Below are 27,015 nucleotides of genomic sequence, written 5' to 3' on the forward strand. Positions count from 1 at the left end.
GACATAAGGCACAGAAGAAAATAATGTTAGTTATTTCATGTCATTGAGGGAAGCGACATTGAATGTCTCCCAAGATAAACCATATAACACTTAGAAATATAATATTATCACCACTTTAGCACGCTAGCTAGCAACTCCGAACCATAGCATCATCTTATCACGTTTTATAAATACATATATAAAATATAATAATAATATATATGGTTACACAGTGCATTACTCATCTCACACAGCCAAACCTACAGTTTACTGCCGTTACTCACTTTTTATGTTACAGTGAGACTAGCATGCATGCTAACCGCCGGCTAACCGCCAGCTAACCGCTAGCTAATTAAGCTAGCTAATTAAGCTAGCTCATTAAGCTATTAGCAGGTGTTTGGGTGGTTAGTAACAGGTAACAGAGTAAAGTTACCGTGGTTCACCACTGCAAAAGAGTAATATTAATATTAAAATACAGTATTATCAGATACTTCATGTACTTATTGAAAGGTGTAACTGTTAAAAGTTGAGATGTAGCTCTATTATCTCCAGCTGACTGCTGTACCGTGTAAATACAGGATCAGAGTTTAACAAGTTCACAGTTAATATTTAAACTTTACACCTACAGGTTTGATTTACTGACACTTTCTTTTTACACTTGGTTCTGACAACAACTCTTTATGGACTGAGAGTTCATTATAATGGATTAACTCTATCCAGAGGAAAACTAACTCTACTCAATTCATTTCAATTGGCTTTATTGGCATGACATAACAATGTATATATTGCCAAAGCAAGCATCAGAAAAAAAAGATAACAAGATAAGGAAAGCAATATTTACAATAGATTATTATAATTCTGTTATTCATTTTAAAAGAAAAGAAAAACTAATAACAATAAAAGAAAGCAATATTTACAATCATTGAATTACAATCAACATATAATTTATACAATCTAATAGTCTAATCTACTAGTGTTTATCTAGTTTAACACCGAGAATTAAACTCTTCTCAGTCTGCTGTGAGTCACAGCGAGAAGATGATGTCACCGCGAGAGGATGATGTCACAGCGAGAGGATGATGTCACAGCGAGAGGATGATGTCACAGCGAGAGGATGATGTCACAGTGACAGGATGATGTCACCAGGGTGATTTCAACTCAGGAGGCAACACATGTGTTATATATATATATATATATATATATATATATATATACATATATATATATATATGTATATATATGATTTACTTTTTACTTTTATTATTGCTAAAATTTCATGTTTTTTTCATTGTTTTTGTGTGAAGCACATTAAATTGCTACGTGTATGAAATGCGCTATACAAATAAATATGCTTTGCCTTGAGAAGCTTTGCATGGTCATATCAGTAAAACAAATCCACATAAAAGATCTATTTTAATCAGTTATTGGTGAATTATTTCCCTCTTAAAACTGGTGCCGGTATTAAAAATGTGTGTTTTTATCTGATCTTTTATCTTGTCAGACTTTCTGCATTATTAACAGAGTAATGAGACGATAACTGACAGAAGATCTGCTGGAAAAGCTTGAAATCTTCTGCAGATTCTGACAGAAACAACAAAAGGAAGATGTTGCAATATGTTGAAATGTCCCTCACACACACACTCTAACACACACACACACACACACACACACACACACACACACACACACTCTCTCTGCTGAATCAACAGGCAGGCCGAGACAGAAGCAGCAGCTATAAAAACCAGGCGGCACCAGACAAGAAGAGACTTTTCCTTTTTGTGTGCCTGCAGGCGACGAGCAGGGATCAGAGAACGTTTACTGGTGTTGTGGAAACTGGAAACACGTTTAAATCAGTCATGAAGCAGGAATTTACACACACACACACACACACACACACACACACACAGATACATATTTACTTTGGTTGTCAGGGATGATTTTATCTGCTCATTGATACACATTTGGTGCTCTAGTCAGTTTTTTCTCTGTGCAATTTAGGAGGAAAAAATCCAAAATTTATGAGGGAAAAAAATCACAAATTTACGAGAAGAGAATCACAAATTTACTAAAAAAAATTCACATATTTTCTAGAAAAAAAACACAAATTTACTGAAAAAAAAAATCAAATTTACAAAATAACACAAATTTACCCAAAGAAATCCCAAATTTACTAGAAAAAAAACCCACAAATTTATCAGGAAAAAAAATTACGTTTAAAAAAAAAAATCACAAATTGATTTTTTTTTCTAGTAAATTTGGGATTTTCTTCTCGTGAATTTGTAATTTTTTCTAGTAAATTTGTTTGTGTTTATTTCTGATAAATTTGTGATTTTGTTTCAAGTAAATTTGGGATTTTCTTCTCGTGAATTTGTAATTTTTTCTAGTAAATTTGTTTGTGTTTATTTCTGATAAATTTGTGATTTTGTTTCAAGTAAATTTGGGATTTTTTTCTGATAAATTTGGGATTTATTTCCTGTATTTAATGTTATGAATGAGGGGTTTTTTGAATGAGGGGTTTTTTTTTAGTAAATATGTGATTTTATTTTTTAGTAAATTTGTGATTTTCTTCTCGTAAATTTGTGATTTTTTTTGTGAATTTAATGTTATGAATTCAAAAAATCCCATCCTATTATTGTAGCAGAGCTCATTAACATGTGAGGGGATTTAAACTCCTTCAGTATTTAACATGTTGCATGAAACAGTCTAACTATGCAGGATATTCATGATCCATATGGATTACACATCAGCTGATCACGTCTGCAACATGTTGCTGCAAAATCGCTGCAAAGTCCTCAGAGAAAACGTGTGAAATGTCTTTAAGTTGTTGATCAGGAGGATCAGCAGGTTAAAGCTGAGAGTGTTTATGTTCATTATGTTGCTGCTCGCTTCTATTTCTGACTCTCTGTTAACTCACAGAGCAGCTGTTTGACTCCAACACTCACACACTGCTACCGCTAAAGAAACATATATACATACATACATATATATATATATATAGAGAGAGAGAGAGAGAGAGTTTAGTGGACCTGAGAGAGTTCCCTCCACAGCTCAGGTTCCAGTCTGAGACTCTGTGGAGCTTTATTAATATAACGTAGAGGAGAATTATATAAGTCTTACATCATGGTGTGTGTGTGTGTGGAGTGTTTAATAATGGATGAGATGATGGAAGGTGTCCGCTCTATTTATAACCAGGAGACCATCAATTATACAGAGCTGCATATGTTAGAAATCAGCTGGATTCAGGACCACTTCACACACTCTAATACACACTTTAACACACACACACACACACACACTCACACACTCTCTAACACACACTCTCTCTGTAGCAGCATAGTTGGTGCAGGCGTGGCCCAGAGCTGCTTCAGTCAGCAGAGCAGCAGTAAAGTTTAATAATCACTTCCAACTGTTGAAACGCTGCTCACATATTTTATTCCATTCACTCTTTATGCACAAACAGAAACAAACAGATTCTGTATTTCTGTTGTCAGTTTACAGCAACAGTATCTTAACTGTAGAAAAACAGTAGAAAGAAGAGAAGTGAAGCCAGAAAAACACTTTGTTCTTATGCATCAACACACCACAACATAATCATTGTTTGTGGAAACTTATTGAGCAATAAAAGTGTCTTTTTGTTGTCAGTTTACAGGGTTTTTATCAGCATCACGACCATAAATACAGACCTTCTACAGTATCTGAGCTATAATCAGGATAAAGACCAGAAGTGAAGCCAGAACATCATCAGCACAGACGCTGCCATCTTGCATGGTGATGTCATTTGGAGCCAGAGTCACAATCACCAATCACAAGTCAATAACAGCTGTCAATCAGGATGTGGAGCATTAAGTATCTAACTGAAACCTGAATCAAAGCATGATGAGAAATACTAAAATGACAAAAACAAAAAGTTTTTAGTTTGTTTTTATGCTGGAGGGGGCCGGGCTTATCACCTGTACTGCAGCCAGCCACCAGGGGGCGCTCCAGGTGTTTTGACTATCACCTGCATAGACCGTCTATGAGCAGAAGTTACAGTATCATGCAGCTAATTTCTCTCTTAACGACTATAAACTGACACATACGAAAAGTATCTGAACCATAAACAGGACAAAGACCAGAAGTGAAGCCAGAACGTCCTCAGCAGAGACGCTGCCATCTTACATGGTGATGTCACTTGGAGCCAGAGTGACATCATCACAAGCCAATAACAGCTGTCAATCAGGATTTGTAGCATTAATTAACTAACTGAATCCACTAACTGATCAGAAAACACTTCAGCGCGATAAGAAATACATAAAATGACAAAAAGTGACAAAACAAAAAGTTTTTAGTTTGTTTTTAACCTGGAGGGGGCGGGGCTTATCACCTGTACTGCAGATGTTTAGACTTCCACCTGCATAGACCGTCTATGAGCAGAAGTTACACTATCATGCAGACATTTCTCTCTCTTACATTCGTTATTAGTAAAATGACAATTAGTTTGCTGTTTCCTTTCAGTTTTTATTATATTGAGAAACAATAAATGTTGCTGTGGAACCTTTAACACCAGCTGACTTCTGTCTGTGCAGACTGAACTCTCTTTAGAGGATTTGGTGATTAGAGCGTAAAAAATCAGAGATAATCTGCAGATTTGCAGATGCTTTAGCACTGCTGACCTACATGATGATAGCGACCTGTCAGAGTGACTGACAGCTGAGGAGACGAGGCGTTACCACGACGACGCTGCTGCTGACACACACTCTCAGGGCCGGTCGGTGTCACAAATTTACCAGAAAATTATCTAGAATTTATCAGAAAAAAATCACTAATTTACTAGAAAAAATAATCAAATTTATCAGAAAAAAATCACTTATTTATGAGGAAATAATCACCAATTCACCAGACAAAAACATCACAAAATGACTAGAAAAAAACCTTCTAATTTATCAGAAAATAATCTAGAATTTATCAGAAAAAAAATCACAAAATTACTAGAAAAAAACACTAATTTACCAGAAAACCCCCCAAAAATTACTAGAAAAAAATACTAATTTACCAGAAAAAAATCACAAAATTACTGGAAAAAATACTAATTTACCAGAAAACCCCCCAAAAATTACTAGAAAAAAATACTAATTTACCAGAAAAAAATCACAAAATTACTGGAAAAAATACTAATTTACCAGAAAAAAAATCACATAATAACTAGAAAAAAACACTAATTTACCAGAAAAAAAATCACAAAATTACTAGAAAAAATCACTAATTTACCAGGAAAAAAATCACAAAATTACTAGAAAAAAACACTAATTTACCAGAAAAAAAACACAAAATTACTAGAAAAAAACACTAATTTACCAGGAAAAAAATCACAAAATTACTAGAAAAAAACACTAATTTACCAGAAAAAAATCACAAAATTACTAGAAAAAAACACTAATTTACCAGAAAAAAAATCACAAAATTACTAGAAAAAAATACTAATTTACCAGGAAAAAAATCACAAAATTACTAGAAAAAACCCCACTAATTTACCAGAAAAAAATCACAAAATTACTAGAAAAAAAAATACTAATTTACCAGAAAAAAATCACATAAAAACTAGAAAAAAACACAAATTTACCAGAAAGAAAATCACAAAATTACTAGAAAAAAAACACTAATTTACCAGAAAAAATCACAAAATTACTAGAAAAAAAACACTAATTTACCAGAAAATAATCTAGAATTTATCAGAAAAATCACTAATTTACCAGAAAAAAATCACAAAATTACTAGAAAAAAATACTAATTTACCAGAAAATAATCTAGAATTTATCAGAAAAAATCACTAATTTACCAGAAAAAAAACACTAATTCATCAGAAAAAATCACTAATTTACAAGAAAAAAAAACACAAATTTATCAGAAACAACACTAATTTATGAAAAAGAAAATAAAAATTTCAAAATTTTCAAGAAGGAAACTCACAAATTTACTAGGAAAAAAATCACTGAACTGTCCCTTTAAACCCAAAACCAGTAAATAAAGTCACATTTACTGAGAGAAACTCCTGATGCATAAAGTGTGAGGAGACTTATTGTGTGTGTGTGTGTGTGTGTGTGTGTGTGTGTGTGTGTGTGTGTGCCTGAAAAGTGAAACTAATCATCTGTGCAATAATTCAGACACTGCTGCTAACTTTGAGGGTGCAATAATAATAATAATTCATGTACATATTGGACACCTTTAGTTTTATTTTTATACAAGTTTTTATATATATTTATATAGATATATTTATTTATTGTGACAGTCCACAGTATGTATTTATTAACAGGTTTCTGCTGTTCTGTGTACTGCCGAAGCCAAGCAACGATATTTCGTTGCCAGATTCACTGTTGTGTTTTTTGTGCAATGACAATAAAGAAAGCCTAAGTGTGTGTGTGTGTGTGTGTGTGTGTGTATCAGGTTCTCCTCTAAAACAGCTGACTAACCAGAACACAAAGCAGCTGTCAGTCACAGTTTCACAGCATCAAATAACAAACTGAAGGAGAACGTATCAGATCATTTAACCCTTCGACGTGTTCCAGAGGAAATAAAACCACCAACAGATGTTTCAGACTGATTAAACAGAGAAGATAGAACTAGTGTTTTAATTCAGAATAAACAGAGAAGAAACAACTAGTGGATAAAGTCTCCAGTCAGCTGGACGTGTTGCATCATCAATACTTCATTCACATGTTTTCACACAACATTTACATTAAACAAATATCAAATCTTCCTCCAGCTCCAGTTACTGAACCAGTCAATGCTGCCACTGTCAGTTCATTCATCCTGCAGGTTTTACTGCGTGTATCTATGGAGGAAGTGTGCAGAGAGCAGAATAAACTGTTTCAAATGTGCATCAATTAAATAATGCACAAAAAAAACAGCAGCTAAAGTAGTAAAGGCCCTAAAGATCATTTGAAGCATCATTTGAACATTTTGAAGCATCGAGTAAAAAGTATATATTTTTTTTAAAATTGAGCATCGAGTAAAAAATAAAAAAATAAAAAAGTTTGCAGCATCGAGTAATTATTATTATTATTATTATTATTATTAATAATAATAATAATAATAAAGTTTATAGCATAGAGTAAATAATAATAATAATAATAATAATAATTATTATTATTATTATTATAAAAGTTTGTAGCATCGAGTATATAATAATAATAATAATTTCTAGTAAATTTGGATTTTTTTCTGGTAAATTTGTTTGTTTGTTTTTTCTAGTAAATTTATGTTTTTCCCCTGATCACCAGGAAGGTTTAAACTTGTGATGCTCCATAATGAACTCAGTGGGAACATGAGAGAGAGATCAGCTGTTAGTTATAATAATATAATAGTTATTATAATAATAATAAACCTCCTAGTGATGAAGATAACGATGAAGATGATGATGAAGATGCAGCAGCAGCAGACAGAGAGGAGAGTGTGATCAGATGGATCACTATCTGGCAGGTTCTCTGAGTCTCTATTACTTCTGTTAGTCAGCTGTTAGAGTCTCAGGTATCTGACACCTGACCCCCTTCAGCTGCACCCACAGACCGGACTAGAATAGACTAGAGGACTAGAGGACTAGAGGACTCTGCAGGTTCTGGATCCTGTTTCAGTTACCTGGAAACCTGTGAGAAACTTCTAACAATCACCAGCTTCCTGCAGTCTCACTGGAACATTCCTGCAGAAAACCCCATATTAATTAACCTGAGGTCTAGATAAAGGGGGTCAGGTCTAGATAAAGGGGGTCAGGTCTCCTTACCATGAGGACGGAGGTCCGGACCGCCTCGGAGACGCTCTGCCGCAGCTCGGCCGCGGTGCCCGGCTTGTTGAGTCCTCTGGTGAACTTCCTGGCCTCAGGCGGAGCAGCAGCCATGGTCCAGTCCGGATCTCATCAGACCACCAGACCACCAGACAGACCCGGGTCACTGGTACAGACTGGATCCTGGATCCTGGATCCTGCGCTCCGAAATGCGCAAAAACGCTTGTTTTTATCCGTTTCTATCGCGACATGACGCTCCTGGAGAACTTTGGGGATATTTGCAGCAGGATCAGAGTCCAGGAGGTCCAGCAGGAGACGGATCAGAGTCCAGGAGGTCCAGCAGGAGACGGATCAGAGTCCAGGAGACGGATCAGAGTCCAGGAGGTCCAGCAGGAGACGGATCAGAGTCCAGGAGATCCAGCAGGAGTCTTGTTCTGTGGGAGAGGAGCATCCAGAGTCCCGGATCCGGAGTCCCTGAGCGGAGTCCCGCCCCCCTTCAGGCTCCAGCTGGAGGCTGAAACCTGCATCCTGCTGCAGGACACAAACAGCATCAAGACCTGCTTTATTCCTGCAGGATCAGAGTCCAGACAGCGTCTTTATTCATCACATTCTTTATATATTCTTTATATTTTATTAATATTTATGTAACATTAAAGCTGTGGGAGGTTTAGATAAATCCTGAACCGCTTCAGTAAAGTCTGTGAGCCGCTAAATGCTGATTATGTAACTAAAAGCACAGAGAGCTGCTGGATCCTCCTCAGACCAGACTATCAAACAGCGCCTCCTGCTGGACAAACACACACACTGCAGCCTCCAGGAGTTAAAACAGACAAATAAATATATTAATAAATAAATACACGTGGAAATCTAATCTAATCATTATGGATATAACTAAATAAAAATGTAGGAAAATAAATAAATGGAGAAATAAATAAATACAAGTGGACTCCCCCCCAAAAAAATTGAAAATAAATAAATGAAAATGTTTGAAGCAACGAGTAAAATAAATAAAATTAATAATAATAATAATAATAATAAAAGCTTGAAGCATCGAGTAAAAGAATAAAATAAATAATAATAATAAAAGTTTAAAGCATCAAGTAATAATTTTGTGTCTTTTTTGGTAATTCTGTCTTTTTTTTGTTCATTTTTTAAATAATTGTTTGTATTTTTTGGTCATTTTGTGTCTTTTTATAAATAATTTTGTGTCTTTTTGGATCATTTTGTGTATTTTTTTTTAAATTGTGTATTTTTTGGTCATTTTGTGTCTTGTTTTAAAAAAAAAAGTGTTTTTTTAAATCATTTTGTGTCTTTTTTTTTAATTTTTTTTTTAAAACTAATTTAGTGTCTTTTTTGGTCATTGTGCCTCCAGCGGCCCTGAGGTACTACTGAGTTTGAGGCCCCTGGTTTAAGTCAAGTACTTTCCTCCATTCAGACATATTTATATATCAATCAATAAATCAATCAATAAACAGCTGTATTCATACCCTGAAGGATCCATATAGTGGTAGATGTTGACCTGTTCCCTGTAACTCCTGACTGGAGGACTCTGACATCACCACTCACCTGTCTCACCTGTCTCACCTGTCTGCTGACGAGCTGCAGCTGATTCATGTTGACGTTAATTAACAGAAACTTTAATGTTGTTAGAGAACAGAAACCTGATCAGAGACTCAGAGAGTCTGAGAGTCACCACACGATGAAACGAGACATTTAATCAATAAAACTAGACAATACACTGACAAGGAGAGTGGAATTCTAAAAATTAGATGCAAATGAATATGTAGAAATAAATGAATCAATAAAAATAAATGCATCTAAAAATAAATGGTGAAATAAATACATGAAAATAAATAAATAAATTAATAGATAAAAAAATGAATAAATATATTAATACATTAATAAATATACAAATGAATAAATGCATGTGGAAATCTAATCTAATAAATAAATACAAACATACCTAAATAAATAATAAAATACATGTAAAAATGTAGAATAATTTATATTTAAATTTCAATATTTATTCTTTTTTTTTAAATATATTTCTTTTTTTCTAAAGAAGACATTCTTGGAGAAAACTTAAAAATAAAAGTTTAATAATAATAAAAAATAAATAGTAAAATAATAATAATAATAATAATAAATAAATAAATAAGTAAAGTCAAGAGTGGGTTTAATTCAACTATGCCTTTTTATTTCACTCGAAGGGTTAACAGATGAAAACTTGGCAGTTCAAACGAAGAATCTTTGACTTTTGACTGTGTCGCCGTTTATCCACTTTGAAAAATAAAAATAAATCTGTTTGTGTTTGTTGTAAACAGACTAAAGAGTCTAGACTGTGATGTTTGTTTGTTGTGTTGTTGTGTTGTTTGTGTTGTTGGTGGCGTGGAGCGTCAGGTTTCTGCTACAGGTTCAGACTCTTCATCATCAGTCTTCATCATCATCACTACAACCTGAGAGGACAAATCTTTCATCTACTCTCTGAAGACCAGCCATAATAAATAAATACATTATTATTCACAAGGATGAGACATGTAGTAGTTCACAGTACTGAGCGGAGAGGAAGAAGCAGGAGGAGGAGGAGGAGCAGGAGGAGGAGCAGGAGGAGGAGGAGATATGGTTCATCTCAGTCAGATTCATATCTCTACAAACACAGTGTGCCTTTAATATTTACACATCCAGTACATTCCTATCTGCCCGTCAAGTAGTCGAGACATTTACAGAGACGGGACGCCGCCAGGAGACGCTCACACACACATTATACACCTCCTGCAGGAGGAGACGCACCTCCTGCTGCAGGAGGAAACACACCTCCTGCAGGAGGAAACACACCTCCTGCAGGAGGAGGAGCTGCTGCATTAGAGAGAAACCAGATAAATCTGTGCAGGAGGAGAAACTAGAGAAGAGCAGATGAACCTGAACTCCAGAAAACAGTCAGTTTAAAACTGGTCTGCTTGTCGTCTTGTTTCCAGATGTGCTGAAGCATCAAGTCAGACTTTTAACATCTGCATCATGATGGATTCATTCTGCACACTTTAAATCTTTCTGTTGCAATTAATCTGCAAATGAATCTCTGCAAAATCTCTTTTTTTGCTCTTCATAAGCAGTAGTCAGCTGAGCCCTGATCCACCTGAACTCCTCTCAGAAAACAAGCTTTTTAAAACTTGTTTACTTTTTATACATTTTCATCATTATGAAGTTATTTCTGCATCCTTTGAATCCTTCTGTTGTTATTAAATCTCTGAAAATCTGTTTATTTTCAGTCAGACGGCTGAATTAGTAGAAGAATGTCCTGAACTCCGTCCAGAAAACAAACATATTTAAACTGGTCTGCTTGTCGTCTTGTTTCCAGATGTGCTGAAGCATCTAGTCAGACTTTATAACATCTGCATCCTGATGGAGTTCATTCTGCACACTTTAAATCCTTCTGTTGTTATTCAATCTGTTTATTTTCAGTCAGACGGCTGAATTAGTAGCGAAGCCAAACAAACATACTTGTGCGTGTTTTTACTCTGCTTCCTGTAGTTAATAATAATAATAATAATAATAATAATAATAATAATAATCACAGCGTGATCAGGTGATTGTGAGAAGTTATCAGGTGAGATTCACTGAGCTGTTTGCACCTCTGGATGCTTTTATCAATCCAGACATGACAGAATTTGGTTCTGCAGTGAAAATAATTGTTTTTTTCTTGTAAATTGGTGATTTTTTGTAGTACATTCATGTTTTTTTTCTGGTATATTTCAGATGTTGTATGACAGAGTTTGTTTCTGCAGTAAAAAGCTTAAAGACGTTGAGCTGCAGAGGCCAGAAGGTTCTACAGAGACCAGGGACGCTGGTTTTTAATGCCTCTGCTGTTAAACTGGAGGAGCTGGTGATCAGCAGCGCCTCCTGCAGGCCGGAGGAGTGAGGAGGTCATAAAACTGATTTATCAGAAAATGAAGAATCAGTGGAAAATCTACTCTTATGTACTTTTCTCTGTGTGTGTGGTGTGTGAGGTCTCCGGGTGGCGTCCCTGCAGGCCAGCGGGGACAACGTCCCTCTGGACACATTTTATCACAACAACACGAGCTGAGGAGAGACAGGAGGAGACAGGAGGAGACGGGAGGAGGTCAGCGTTACGGTGACGAGGAGGAGATGGAGGTTTGGAGAGGAAGGCTGGCGCTGAGAGGAGGAGGAAGGAGGAAGAGGAGCAGACGCAGGTTGAAGACGCTGTCAGAGCCCTGGCCTGGTCCACAGACACACACAGGAGGAGAACCAGCTGGACAGCTGGTCCAAGTACAAAACTGATGGTAGAAGAAGAAGAAGAAGAAGAAGAAGAAGAAGAAGAAGAAGAAGAAGAAGAAGGAGAAGAAGAAGAAGAAGAAGAAGAAGAAGAAGAAGAAGAAGAAGAAGAGGAAGAAGAAGACGTGTCCCTGCCTCTGTCTCTCTGTGTGTGTCTGCAGCCGCCGCCACGCTACCATCACATCTACACATCAGCTGCAGGAGCAGCGAGGAGCAGCCAGGAGCAGCCAGGAGGAGCAGCCAGGAGGAGATAAACCAGATAAACGTCTGCAGGAGGAGAAGCAGCTACAACAGCTAGAGAAGATCTGCACCAGACAGGCAGCAGATCCTCCTGAACTCCATCCAGATGTCAGACTCTTTAACATCTGCATCATGATGAGTTCATTCTGCACACTTTAAATCCTTCTATTATTATTAAATCTGTTTATTTTGTCTCAGTGAACTTCACCCAGAAAACAAACATGTTACAGCTGTTTGCTTGTCGTCCTGCAGACACACCTGACTCAGCCCCATGCACATGTTGCTCCTGTTTCTGCACATGTTTTTGCAGATGTTTTTGCAGATGTTTTTGCGTGTTCCTGCAGATGTTTTGTCATGCTTCTGCAGATGTTTCTGCAGATGTTTTTGCAGATGTTTTGCTGTGTTTCTGCAGATGTTTTGGGGTGTTTTTGCAGATGTTTTTGCGTGTTTCTGCAGATGTTTTGGTTTGTTTCTGCAGATGTTTTTGCATGTTTCTGCGGATGTTTTTGCAGATGTTTCTGCAGATGTTTTAGCAGATGTTTTATCATGTTTTTGCAGATGTTTTTGCGTGTTTCTGCAGATGTTTGTACAGATGTTTTGCTGTGTTTCTGCAGATGTTTCGGGTGTTTGTGCAGATGTTTCAGATTGTTTTTCTGCTCTGTGATGCGAGCGCGGCAGCGGTCAGCGAAACTGAGCGGTCTAAAGTTTCAGGCACATTTTTTTCCAACTTCTCCTCGTCGCGACCGTTCAAGTTTTGCTACGATAAATCTGGCAGCACCAAAATGAGCCTCCGTGGTCAAACTTTTTTTTTTTTCTTAATAACAATGGAAGGCATTATATTTTATATATCAAGAGAAATAACTAGAGATAGAAAAGAGAGATATGTCCGTGGAAAGGCGCCATGGTATAATACGATGAGTCTGTCCCAGTTTCGCCCTTTTTCCTCCCAGAAAACAGGAACATAACCAGCACTAAAGGTAGAAGAAAGCATGAGATGTTGCTGCAGACGCCGTCGGGCTGCAGGAGGTCGAGGAGGAGGAGGTCGAGGAGGAGCAGGAGGAGGAGGAGGAGAGGCAGTGGGAAGCGCTGTTTCAACAAGAGAAGGACATCAGAGAGCTGAGCTGGCATGCTGAAGGCATTATTCTGGAGCAGACGCTTGTTTTTCCTAGTCATGTTTGTGATCGGGGGGTGGGGAGCAGGGCGGAGGGAGGCTCCTCAAAGCTCCTCAGAGCTCCTCAAAGCTCCTCAGGAGCTCCTCAAAGCTCCTCAAAGCTCCTCAGAGCTCCTCAAAGCTCCTCAGAGCTCCTCAGAGCTCCTCAGAGCTCCTCAAAGCTCCTCAAAGCTCCTCAGAGCTCCTCAAAGCTCCTCAAAGCTCCTCAGAGCTCCTCAAAGCTCCTCAAAGCTCCTCAAAGCTCCTCAGAAGCTCCTCAGAAGCTCTCGGGCTCCTCCAGCAGGCAGGGCTGGGTGGACAGAGGCACCAGGGACGGGGAGTGGCTGCGGAGCCCCGAGGAGCGGTAGCCGAGCTCGGGGGCCGGCAGCAGGGGCTTCAGGATGCTGACCAGGCAGAAGGCAGAGCCGCTGTTAGGGATGAAGTTCACCTTGTTCCTGTCGGGACACAGGAAGGGAGGGATCTCCTGCAGGGGCTTCGGCCTGAGGACACAGAGACACAATGAGGACCCTCACACTTCATGCATCAGCAGCTTCTCTCAATAAATGTCACTTTATTTACTGTTTGGGGTTTAAAGGGACAGTTCAGTGGGTTTTTTTCTAGTGAATAAGTGTTTTTTTCTGATAAATTAGTGGGGGTTTTTCTAGTAAATTTGTGAGTTTCCTTCTTAAGAAATTGTGTTTTTTTTCTAGTAAATTTGTAATCATTTTGGTTGTAAATTTGGATTTTTTTCTAGTACATTTGTGTTTTTTTTCTGTAATATTTCAGATTTTTTTCCTGATCAATTTGTGATTTTTTTTCTAGTAAATTTGTTATTTTTTTCTAGTAAATTTGTGATTTTTTTCTAGTAAATTTGTGATTTTTTTTTCTCGTAAATTTGTGATTTTTTTTTCTAGTAAATTTGTTGGTTTTTTTTCTCGTAAATTTGTGATTTTTTTTCCTCGTAAATTTGTTATTTTTTTCTCGTAAATTTGTTATTTTTTTCTAGTAAATTTGTGGGTTTTTTTAGAGTAAATGTGTGGGGTTTTTTTCTAGTACACTTGTGGGTTTTTTTCTGGTATATTTCAGATTTGTTTGTGATAAATTTGTGTTCTAGTAAATGTGTACTAATAAGTTCTACTGTAGCCTTCAATATTTAAGAGTTATTGCTCATTTTATGAATAAAAACACTCCCATTATTGATATTTTCCTCTTCTTCATAAAGTCATTGTTTTGGCTCTAATAAAAATATAAATCTATAAATGTGTAATAAAACTGGAGGTGTTGCTCACAGCGTCTCCTCGGACACCTTGACCTTCTCGCAGCCCTCCGGCGGTTCCCTCTTGAACATGTAGCTGTTGTTGGGTCGCGGCGAGGCGGCGTACTTGGGCAGCGGCGAGCAGGGGCCCAGCTCTGAGGGGGGGTCAGAGGTCAGAGGTCAGGGGTCAGAGGTCAGGGGTCAGAGTGTGTGTTAATGTGTTTTACTGGGTCCGGTCCTCACCTTTGTCCTCGTAGGGGCTGCCTCCTCCCCCCGTGTCGTTCAGCACGGTGAGGTAGGACGGCGAGATGGAGTCGGGCCGGCTGCTGCAGTTGCTATGGTTACCGCTGAGGCCGCCGCCGGACGGCGTCTGCGTGTCGATGCTGCGGGTGCTGCTGCTGCGCTGCGGCGGCACGGGAGGGGGGGCGCGGTGCCCGTCGGGCACGTCCTGAGGCTGAACGCACACAACAAAAGCACAAATTTACTAGAAAAATATACAAAATTTATCCGGAAAAAATCTAATATTTACTAGAAAAATAAAAGAAATTCCAGAAAAATAATCACAAATTTACTAGAAAATAATCACAAATATACTAGAAAAAAATTACAAATTTATCTGAAAAAAATCAAATATTTACTAGAAAAAAATAACCCCAAAAAATCACAAATTTACTAGAAAACGCCCTCAAATTTATCAGACAAAACAAAAAAAAAATCACAAATCAGAATTTTTTTTTCACCAGAACATTTTTTTACCAGAAAAAAACACAAATTTATCAGAAAAAAAAAATCAGAAAAAAAAAGTCAAATATTTATTTAAAGGACAAATTTATCAGAAACAAATTACAAATTTACTAGAAAACAACCATAAATTTATCAGGAAAAAAAATACCAGAAAAAAAATCACAAATTTACCAGAAAAAAAACACACAAATTTATCAGAAAACCCCCCACAAATTTTCTAGAAAACCCCACAAGTTGACTAGAAAAAGCAGGTCACCAGGTGACAATAACAGCGGTTAATCCTGCAGCAGGAGGAGACCCTGAACTCACCACGATGGTCTCGTCCTTCTCAGGCGTGTCTCTGATGATGATCCTCTCGATCTCCTGGTTCAAACCCTCCACGCTGTTACGGAACCGCGGCGCCGAAGACTTGGAGATCGGGATCGGGATCAGGATGGTTTTAGGCATCGGCGACTGAAAAACACACACCAGGTTAATGCAGTAAATGCAATAAATGCAATAAATGCAGTTAATGCAATTAATGCAATAAATGCACTTCATGCAATAAATGCAGTTAATGCAATTAATGCAATAAATGCACTTCATGCAATAAATGCAGTTAATGCAGTTAATGCAGTTTATGCAATAAATGCAGTTAATGCAGTTAATGCAGTTTATGCAATAAATGCAGTTAATGCAGTTAATGCAACAAATGCAGTTTATGCAATAAATGCAGTTTATGCAATAAATTCAGTTAATGCAATAAATGCAGTTAATGCAATTAATGCAGTCAATGCAGTTAATGCAATTAATGCAGTTAATGCAATAAATGCAGTTAATGCAGTTAATGCAATTAATGCAGTTAATGCAATAAATGCAGTTAATGCAGTTAATGCAATAAATGCAATAAATGCAGTTAATGCAATAAATGCACTTCATGCAATAAATGCAGTTAATGCAGTTAATGCAGTTTATGCAATAAATGCAGTTAATGCAGTTAATGCAACAAATGCAGTTTATGCAATAAATTCAGTTAATGCAATAAATGCAGTTAATGCAATAAATGCAGTTTATGCAATAAATGCAGTTAATGCAGTTAATGCAATAAATGCAGTTAATGCAGTTAATGCAATAAATGCAGTTAATGCAATAAATGCAGTTAATGTAGTTAATGCAATAAATGCAGTTTATGCAATAAATTCAGTTAATGCAATTAATGCAGTTCGTGCAATAAATGCAGTTAATGCAGTTAATGCACGTGGTGCAGCTGCTATCGGAGGTTTTATTGATCTGTATGATCCATTATTCTCTCATCTGCACCAACAGCAGCATCTTTAAATGATAAACAGTGAAGAAGTGTCAGAACCAGCAGATCATAAAGTCAGTAAGTTGATAATTAAAGAGACGTTTGGTGACAGAAGAAGTGAAGCTGATGTTGTTAAATGTTCCTGCTCTGAATCAGTTAATGAGCTCCTGAGTGTCCTGATAACTCAGCCTGTCCTCCTTTCCTCTTTGTCTCCTGAGGAGACAGAAACCAGGACAGCGTCGGTCCAGCAGACTCCTCGGGGACATAAGGACAGAAACAGGAGCGTCTCCGGCTGTCTGAGGGCCCGGGGCCCCGATATAAAGAACCAGCTCACAGAGCTCTGCAGGCTTTTCTTCTATAAATTTGTGATTTCTTTTCTGATAAATTTGTGATTTTTTTACAGGAAATTTGTGATTTTTTTCTAGTAAATTTGTGTTTTTTTCTAGTAAATGTGTGTGTTTTATCTAGTACATTTTTTTTTTCTGGTATATTTCAGATTTTTTTCTGATAAATCTGTGATTTTTTCATCTAGTAAATTTGTGATTTTTTTCTCATAAATTTGTGATTTTTTTAAAATATATTTGTGAATTATGTCTGGTCATTTTTTTATCTAGTAAATTTGTACCTTTTTTTCGTATTTCTGTGATTTTTTTCTCATACATTTTTTAGATATTTTTCTGGTAAATTTGTAACTTTTTTCTTGTATTGTTGGTGAGTTTTTGATCCATTCTGAGGCTAAATTATTATGTTTCTGTGTGTGTGTTCTGTGATTTTCTGACCATATTTGGATAAAAGCCTTTACTTCATCATTAGAGAGAGAGAGTGTGTGTGTGTGTGTGTGTGTGTGTGTGTGTGTGTGTGTCTTTTTATAGTCCAGCGTCTGTTTAAAAGTGTCTCATGATGTGAAACTATCAGAGAGGAGGAGCAGCAGGAGGGAAAGTGGGACGTCCTCAAAACTCTCCAGACCAGATCAGACCAGGAGACAACCTAGTTACACACACACACACACACACACACACACACACACACACACACACACACACACAGAGACACACCTGTCCCTGTACCTGAGACTGGATGATGGTGTGGCTGCCGTTGAACGGACTCTTGCGGTCTTTGTCTCTGCGGTGGCGGCTGCTGCGTTTGGAGCGCTGCAGCTGCTGACGCAGCTTAGCGATCTGCAACACAAACACACGTTATTATTATTATTATTATTATTATTATTATTATTATTATTATTAACACTTTATCCATGCATTTTCCTCCCAGTCTGGCTCCAGGAGGCCCCCAGAGGTACACCGCTGTTCAGCGGCAATTCTAGACCAGTTTTACTGTGGGGGCCAAGGAGGGGCCAGTGTTTAATCAGAGGGGCACATTAGCACATGAAAAAATGGCAAAGATGATATTTAAGCATTCAAAATCTTTGAATGTCTTGAAAAAGACACAAAATGACCAAAAAAGACACAAAATGAGAAGACAGAATAACAAAAAAACCCACAGAAGAAATAAAAATGACAAAAAAAGACACAAAATTACCAAAAAAAGACACAAAATAACTAAAACAGACACAACAACAGATACAAAATTACCAAAAAAAGACACAAAATGACTTACAAAGACATGAAAAGGATTAAAAAATGGACAAAATATCCCTTTAAGACTCCAGAGAGTTAAACTATTATACAATGTAACATGCTGGGTTCCTTTTGTGTACAATGAGATATTGTTTGAACAAAAAAAAGGTAAGAAATGTTCCATTGTTCATCGTTATAAATTGATCATTTTATTATTAATTTGACACAGGGGCCACAGCAGGGGCCAAAGGCTTCTTCACAGGGGCAGTGGCCCCTGGAGGCCCCTGTGTAGAACCACCACTGCCGCTGTTCTTCATAGGGATCTTATGACACTTTATGACATATATTATATTTATATGACTGTCTGTAGAATAAATAATAATAAAAGCAGCAGAAGAAGAAGAAGAAGAAGAAGGTCTCTGACCTCCTTGAGCTGGTCGGTGCTCCCGCAGGAGGCCGAGCGTTTGTGAGAGCCCCTCCTCCTCTCATCTGCCCAGGCCCTGGGGGTCTGCACACACACACACACACACACACACACACACACACACACACACACACACAGATACATGTTTAACCTGCATGTCAGGGATGCTTTTATCTGCACATTAAAACACATTTAGTAGAATAAACTTAGTAGAAGGTGTGGTACCTGCGTGGCCTTGTCCCTCATGTAGGCTCCGAGTGTGTCGAGTGTGTGCTGGCTGTCGTCCTGAGGACCTGTCAGGGGACCGGGACCTGTCAGGGGACCTGTCAGGGGACCGGGACCTGTCAGGTGAGCGCCAGCGAGCGCGCCCTGTGAGGGCCACAGCTGGACGCGGTGGCGGGAGCCGGCGAGGAGAATGAGGAGCTCCGAGCTCACACAGGGAGGAGGAGGAGGAGGAGGAGGAGGAGGAGGAGGAGGGAGGCGCTGCAGGACCACGAGGAGCAGGAGGAGGAGCAGGAGGAGGAGGAGCAGCTGGAGGGGGAGGAGGCGCCGGGACCACCGGGAGTCTGAGGAGGTAAACAACAACAACAACAACAATAAAACAGAGTCCAGCTGCAGTCAGTCTGTCTGTCTGTTTGTCTCTGAGAGGATTCATGCTAATCCTCCTCCTGACCCCCCCCCACACTCCTCCTCCTCCTCCCCCCTCCTCCTGTTAATGACATTAAACAGCTTAAAGTGGAGGGGGGTGGAGGGGGGGGGGGGGGGGGGGCAGTGGGGGCAGGTGGTGCCACACTGACCTCCTTCAGCTGCAGGAACATGTTTATTATTCTAACCAAGTTAACATGAAAACAAACACAATCCACCAGCAAACATCACATCATCTGCACCACAAGCACCTCCTGCACCACCTGCACCACCAGCACCTCCTGATCCACTTTATCATTGTAGAATCAAGTTTTGCATGAAAACAAATACAATCCACCATCCAGCCTGACATCTACCCACACCTGCACCACCTGACCTAACTGACCAAAGTGCATCACCTGCACCAGCTACACCACCTGCACCACCTGACCCACCTCTCCAAAGTGACTTACATTTAGTGTGTTCAACCTGATGGTACAAGCCTCAGACCACAGGAACCAAGTCAGTAAGAAAGCACCACCTGCACCTCCAGCACCTCCTGCTCCACCTGCACCACCTGCTCCACTTTATTATTTTAGAAAAAAACAAAACAATCCACTATCAAGCTTATACATTTGTGAGTCTTTTTTGACTAAATTTTTTAACTTTTTTCTCATCAATTTGTGTGTGTTTTTTCTGGCACATTTGGGTTTTTTTTTCCTGGTAAATCTGGGAGTTTTTTCACATATTTTTTTCTCGCACATCTGCACCACCTGCACCACCTGACCCACCTGCACCACCTGACCCTCCTGAACCACCTGCACCTCCTGCACCACCTGCACTCTCCAAATTGAACAACTGTGAAGCTTCATCAACATTTTTGATGTGTCCAGTTATTTGTTTTAGGACCAAAAGGAGCATAAAAGCTGCTGTCAGGAGCCTCAAACCATTCTGGAGTCTGGAGCTGATTAAATAATGTTAGACACTTAATGAAGAAACATGATGCATATTGTTAAATATCATCAGATTATTATGTTAATATCACATTCTGTATGTCTGTTTTAGACTTGATGAGCTGTCACTCATCAGATCTTCACTGTCAGATCAATAATTCATAACAACTATTATAGAGGAAATAAACCAGCAGCAACAAACTCTCATTGATCATTTCACAATCAGGATTTACATGAAAACAAACACAATCATCATCCTCAGCTGCTTATAAACTAATATTTATATTTAACATATTTAATGTTGAAACACTGATTTAACTAAATCTGTGACACATTAATGAATCTACAGCAGAAGACAAGTGTTGAATCTAACTCAAACTTTGAAGAAAACACTTATATTTACAGTTTTTGCATCATTTTTGACCATTATTATTATTATTATTATTATTATTATTATTGTACAAAAAGCAGAAAAAGTTACTAATATCTAACAGCATTTCTAAATCACACCAAGCAACATTTTCTGCATTAAATATTGTGTAAAAAATGTTTTTAGATGCTGAAATCAGCCAATAATAACACACACACACACACACACACACACACACACACACACACACACAGCGCTGCTGTTGCCATGGGAACGTCTGATCTTCATTAACACACAGCAGCGTAAGAGAGAGAGAGAGAGAGGGATTTGGGATTTCTGAGACTGAAATTGATTTTAGAGGCAACAAATTCATTTTCTGAGGCTGAAAAAAGGTATTTATTATTATTATTATTATTATTATTATTATTTACTGTTTTTTTTATATTTGGGAGCTATGTGGATTGTGTTTTCTTTAACAAATATCTTAAATAATATGTGACATTATCATTAACATTACAAACATGATCAACCAAGTCTAGAAGAAAAAAAACACAAAAAATAAATAAAAATAAAATAAATAGATGAATAAACAATAGTGTGTATCAGTCGATTACTGACCACAAAAAAAATTCTATTTAAAAAAAGAAGAAGCTAAAATAGCTAAAATAAATCTGTTTCAGTCGATTGCTGACAATTCAAATAATATAACGAATAAATAAATTGATTTATTTTCCATTTTTTTCGGGTACAGTTGAAAAACTGAAGTTGAGTTTTTTGCTTTTTCTAAAATATTTTGTTTTGGTGCCGTCCAGAAAATAAAATAAAATAAAACTTCTGCAGTTGTTTCAATAAATTTCATTTTTCTGTTTTTTGTGCACTCCAGAGAAAAGCAATAAAAATTGCTTTTAAATTATTTAAATAAAATTACCAAAACCGTGTAAATTTTCCTGTTTTTTTTTTTCTTCTAAAAAAAAATCTGAATTATGTCAATAATATTTCAAATTAAATAATTAATTAAATAATGAATCTGTGTTTGTTTTGGTGCAGAGTTGTTCCAATAAAATTGCTCAAATTGTTTTCTTTATTTTGGTGCAGCCCAGATAATAATAATAATAATAATAATAATAATAATAATAATAATAATAATAATAATAATAATATCAGTAAAACTGCTGCTGAGTTATTTGCATGTGCAACAAATAAACTATCATATTCAATATCATTCAATATGTGCAATAAACTTATTTATTTACAGTGTATTTAAGTGGACTTATACATATTAATTACTTCATTTTAAAAAACATATATCTGAGTATTTCTACATTTACACATTTGGTCAATATTGAGAAAAACATATTATATAAAAACAACCATTTTTTTCTAAAGTTTTGACAAATTATGTAAAATTTGTTATGTACCATAATGTTGCAATGTAAACATGGATTGTATTTTTTTTTCTCATTTTAATTCACATTTGTTTTCCTGCTGACTAGATTAGATCACGTCATTGACCCATATATATACATATACATTTATATATATATATATATATATATATATATATATATATAAATGTATATATGGATGCAGTGTGAGCCTCTAATCTTCGTGCTGCATGTGCAGTAAATTTAAATATAAATTTAAATATAAATATAAATGTAAATGTAAATGTAGGCCAGTTTTGTTTACTGTGATCCTGCAACCCCTCCCCACACACACACACACACACACACACACACACACACACACACACACACACACACAGAGAGAGAGGATGAAAACACACCTGTGTAGTATATTATTATTATTATTATTATTATTATCATTGTGTTGGAGCGGCTCACCTGCAGCAGAGTGTCCGGGCTGTGCAGCCTGCTGCCGGACATGGAGCTCCGGAGCTCCGCGGCTCGGCCCGCTGGTCGCTGCTGCTGCTGCCCGGGGATGGTGCGCCTCGGCCGGGCAGGACGGGGCGGCGGGGCCGGGGAGCTACAGGCGGGCTGGAGCCTCACAGGCCGGCATGGAGGGCTCGCTGGAGGAGCAGCAGGAGGAGGTGCAGCAGCAGGAGGAGGTGCAGCAGCAGGAGGAGGTGCAGGTCTGTATCTGGGCGTCGCTGGATGTTTTTCTCCCGGGTGTGATGCGGCTCGGCGGCCGGAGGAGACGCGGCGGGTCCCGGAGCGGAGGGATCCGGGCTGCAGGAGGAGGATCCGGGCTGGAGGAGCCGCGCGGAGCCGGGAGGGTTCTGAAGAACCAGGAGGAGAAATAAAAGAAGGAGAGAAAGAGAAAAGGTAGAAAAAGAGGTGGTGATGCTGCTGCTGGCCTCGGAGGACACGACGGAGAGGACCAGAGTCAAGACACCGGGATTACCGGGACACTTCCGGCACCGCCTCTTCACAGTAAAAGCAGAATAATTAACCCTCCTGTTGTGTTGCTGGGGGTCAAAATGACCCAGTTCAAAGTTTTAATTTTCATAATCATGAGAAAAGCAATAAAACTGCTATTCAATAATTTCAGTAAAATCCCTAAAATTGTCCTAAATCTTGATATTTTGTGCGGTCAAGAAAATATTTTTATTTTACATTCAAGAGAAAATCTATAGCAATTGTGTTTGTTTATTTATATTAAAATGTATTTTATCTTTATCTTATTGTCTTTGTTTTACATATATTGTAATTTTTATTTTTGTATATTATCCTATGTTGTTATAGTTTTTGTAATTGTTTTGTAACTTGATGTTTACATTGTCATTTCTTTGACATTATTTGTTATTTACATTGCAAAGTGTTCAATCAAATCAGATTTTTTCATGCAAAAGAAGAAAAGAAGATTATTTAGGATGCATCTGTCGCCATATAAATCTCATTTCTAACACATCATCTCTCCCTTGTAATAAAATATTTAAAAAACACTTTTTCCGCTGTCTATATATATCTAAATTGTTCCTATTTTTTTTCTAGTCTACATTGTTAATATTTTTATATTTCTTGTGAATGTTGCTTCTCTCTATTTATTGATATTTTACTGATGCTTCTTTCTATTTTTGTTGCCGTAACACTGTAAATGTTCCTATTGTTTCTTTTTTATTTGACAATTACTGAAAAAAAATGATCATAATAATTGTTTAACTCTCTGTTGTTTAATTTTTTTTAACTAGTCATATAAACTTCATCTCTCCCTAATATGTTAATCATCTTTAAATGTCAGAATTTTAATGTTTTTAACAGGATCTGGTTTGTGCAAACACTTTATTTATGCTTGTTTTTAATAATTTACCTTTATGTTGTTGTTGTTGTTGTTTATTAGATGTGATGTTGACATTGTCATTTCTTTGACATTTTTTGTTATTTACATTGCAAAGTGTTCAATCAAATCTGATTTTTTTTCATGCAAAAACACCGAAAAATAAGATTATTTAGAATGCATTTGTCACCATATAAATCTCATGATGATAAACTCTTTTATTGTGAAATGCAGCGGTCGGCTGCTTCCGGCGGTGACGCTGACTTGACGCGTCGAACGCCGCTGTGACGTAGCGACCAACGCGGCTGCAGCTCTGCTGATGCTGCAGTTGCTAGGGCGCGAGGAGCAGACGGAGGAGAGGTAAACAAGTGCATGACGGGAAATGTCTCCACCGTGTGTCCAACCTGTCTGTCTGTCTGTCTGTCTGTCTGTCCTCCACCTGTCTGTCTGTCCTCCTGTCTGTCTGTCTGTCCTCCACCTGTCTGTCTCCCTGTCCACCTGAGACAAACACCTTTAAATCAGATTTAAATCAGATATTTCAAAATAAAAGCGCCTGAGCTCTGCTGTCTGTATGCAAAACAGTTCTAACGCTCCAAAACTGCATCCTGGAAGGTTTTATGTTGTTATTCATTATTTATTTATTTATTTATATGTATCAATGTATTCATTAAACATACATAAATATATATAAGCTGATAAGATATTAGTGAAATAATTCAGCATTTTTTCTGGACTGCAACAAAAAAATAATTAACTAAAAGGTTTATTTATTTGAAGACAAAAAAAACAGATAAAATACGTTTTAATATAAATAAATCTCCATAGATTTGATTAATTCAATCTGAATTATGTCAATAATATTTCAAATTAAATAATACATTTAATAATTAATCTGGGTTTGTTTTGGTGCAGAGTTGTTCCAATAAAACTGCTCAGAATTGTTTTATTTATTTTTGGTGCAGCCCAGATAATAATAATAATAATAATAATAATAATAATAATAATAATAATATCAATAAAATTATTATTAATTTGTTATTTGCATGTGCAACACCTAAACTATCATATTCAATTTAATTCAATATGTGCAATAAACATATTTATCTATGATATATATACAAATCATATATATCTCTATAGATTTTCCCTTGTGTGCAAAATAAAAATACACGATTCAGAATAATTACCAATTTTAAAGGAATTTATAATAAGACACAACAGCAGTTTTGTTGATATTTTCTTGACTCCACAAAATATCAAGATTTATGAAAATCGTTTCATTCTTTATTTATTTATATGTATGGTGCATTTGTTTACACATGCACATCAGCACATTACTGTTTATAATGGTTGCATTCATTTTCTAAAGCATAATTCAGTTGCTTTCATTTAAACCTGCCCTCATTATTGTTTAGTTTTTACTTTATTACTTAATAATGTGAAGAAATGTTGATTTTATCTGCAGGGTGCAGTTCCTCTGACGGCCACAGGGAGGCGCTGCTCCTACTGACAATTTAATTATATGGTTGTTTTCATGTTTACACGAGTATTAACATTATATTTTATACTTGAAAGATTTAAGTACTCTACTGAGGTACAATTTAGAGGAACTTTACGTGATATTATGTAACTATATACTTATTTATTATGTATTTATTTATATGTAGGATGCATTTGTTTACATGTTGTTGTGATCTTCTTACATGCACATCAGCACATTACTGTTGATAATGATTATTTAAAGCACAATTTAGTTGCTTTCAGTAAAACCTGCACTCAGAACTGTTTAGTTTTTACTTTATTATTTAATAATGTGAAGAAATGTTGATTTTATCTGCAGAGTGCAGTTCCCTCTGACGGCCACAGGGAGGCGCTGCTCCTACTAACTATGGACTCATTTCATTATATGGTTGTTTTCATGTTTACACAAGTATTAACATTGTTTTTAATGTTTATGTCAACAAAAAGAAGCACTTTAATGATATCTGTTGGTCAAACAAAGATTAAAAAAAATGTTAAATTGTTAATTGTTTTACATTTTTACTTGTTTAAATTGTAAATTGTTAATATTTTTTACTTGTTATTTGCTAATACCTTTCATATATTTCTAGTTTATACTGCTGATTATTATTTATATTGTTATTTTTCTTTCCACTTTGCTGCTCTAAGTCTGGAAATGTTTCCGTTGAGGGACGAATAAAGGAAATCTTAACATCAATCTTAATTTTTAAGCAGGAGGAAATTTACTTGAGTATTTCCATTTTGTGTAACTTTATAATTCTATTTCCCTACATTTAGAGGTAAATATAGAACTTTGTACTCTACATTTATCTGACAGTTACTTTTTAGGTCGAGATTCAAGATAAAAACATGATAATTTAAAGTGATTATTATAAATTGAACTGCAGATTAAGTAGTTAAAAACAATCTAATAAGATATTTAGAATATATAAACCATTGAATACTTTTACTGCAGTAATCTGAATACTTCTTCCATCACCAACATTAGAAATAGTTGCAGAAAAAGAGAGAAAAACATAATAAATTAAGTTGAAAATGAGTTTAAATTTTGTCAGGCTGTGCCGATGTTCATTAATAGTAACAATAATAATAATAATAATAACTAGAAAATTTCCTCTGGGTAAATAGTGAAAGGGCCACGGGGGCTACTGCCGGTGTGTGTACACTATGATGAGATTCTTCAGAGATTTATAACAATTAATTGGTGCGTGTTGGTGGCGCATCTGTGCGTCCTACGCCCAAACTATAACTCTGACAGCTTTACCAGAGGATTGTGAGGGAGAAGACTAATTTTCCACCGATCCCGATCAAACCGCACGTTTCGATATATAATTTAGTAGCGGGACGAAATTGCGTCCGGAAGAGGAAGAAGAAAAAATCCACAGTATAACAATAGAGCAGCACTGGCCCCTACAGCTGTTTAAGGTCACATTTTCTAAAGATAAAATGCCAGTTTTTATACATTTGGTGCCATTTTTACGTCCAGAAATGTCCAAATGATCACCATCATTTCCCCCCTTTCAGTATAAAAGCCCCGAACAGATATAACCAACAATCATTTCATACATTTATTGAGTTTTTTTCTTCCATATTGACTTGAAAATGTTTACAGAAAC

At 36.7% G+C, this 27,015-nt stretch overlaps 1 protein-coding gene and 1 long non-coding RNA gene across 2 annotated transcripts; both read right to left on the reverse strand.

Annotated features, from left to right (window-relative positions):
- Positions 1 to 9,907: 9,907 nt before the first annotated feature.
- On the reverse strand, positions 9,908 to 10,630 carry LOC131963069 (uncharacterized). Its single transcript, XR_009389998.1, has 2 exons — positions 10,568 to 10,630; positions 9,908 to 10,501 (listed from the first exon to the last, which is right to left on the reverse strand). It is a non-coding gene; the product is annotated as an uncharacterized LOC131963069 (long non-coding RNA).
- A 2,384-nt stretch (positions 10,631 to 13,014) lies between these two features.
- Positions 13,015 to 19,141, reverse strand: fam117ba (family with sequence similarity 117 member Ba). The gene is made up of 7 exons (XM_059327828.1): positions 18,920 to 19,141; positions 18,695 to 18,778; positions 17,764 to 17,874; positions 15,721 to 15,864; positions 14,911 to 15,121; positions 14,702 to 14,822; positions 13,015 to 13,912 (listed from the first exon to the last, which is right to left on the reverse strand). The coding sequence occupies exons 1-7, from the start codon at positions 18,938 to 18,940 to the stop codon at positions 13,690 to 13,692; spliced, it is 915 nt and encodes a 304-aa protein (XP_059183811.1). The 5' UTR covers positions 18,941 to 19,141; the 3' UTR covers positions 13,015 to 13,689.
- Positions 19,142 to 27,015: the final 7,874 nt, after the last annotated feature.

The sequence above is a fragment of the Centropristis striata genome, chromosome 24 (genome assembly GCF_030273125.1).
Source record: "Centropristis striata isolate RG_2023a ecotype Rhode Island chromosome 24, C.striata_1.0, whole genome shotgun sequence".
NCBI lineage: Eukaryota > Metazoa > Chordata > Actinopteri > Perciformes > Serranidae > Centropristis > Centropristis striata.

Excerpts from the sequence above, each read along its gene's own strand:
- fam117ba (XM_059327828.1), bottom strand. The coding sequence starts at position 18,940 with ATGAGGGACAAGGCCACGCAG. Across the intron at positions 17,875-18,694 it reads GCACCGACCAGCTCAAGGAG|ATCGCTAAGCTGCGTCAGCA; the intron begins GTCAGAGACCTT and ends TTTGTGTTGCAG. Across the intron at positions 15,865-17,763 it reads ACACCATCATCCAGTCTCAG|TCGCCGATGCCTAAAACCAT; the intron begins GTACAGGGACAG and ends TGTGTTTTTCAG.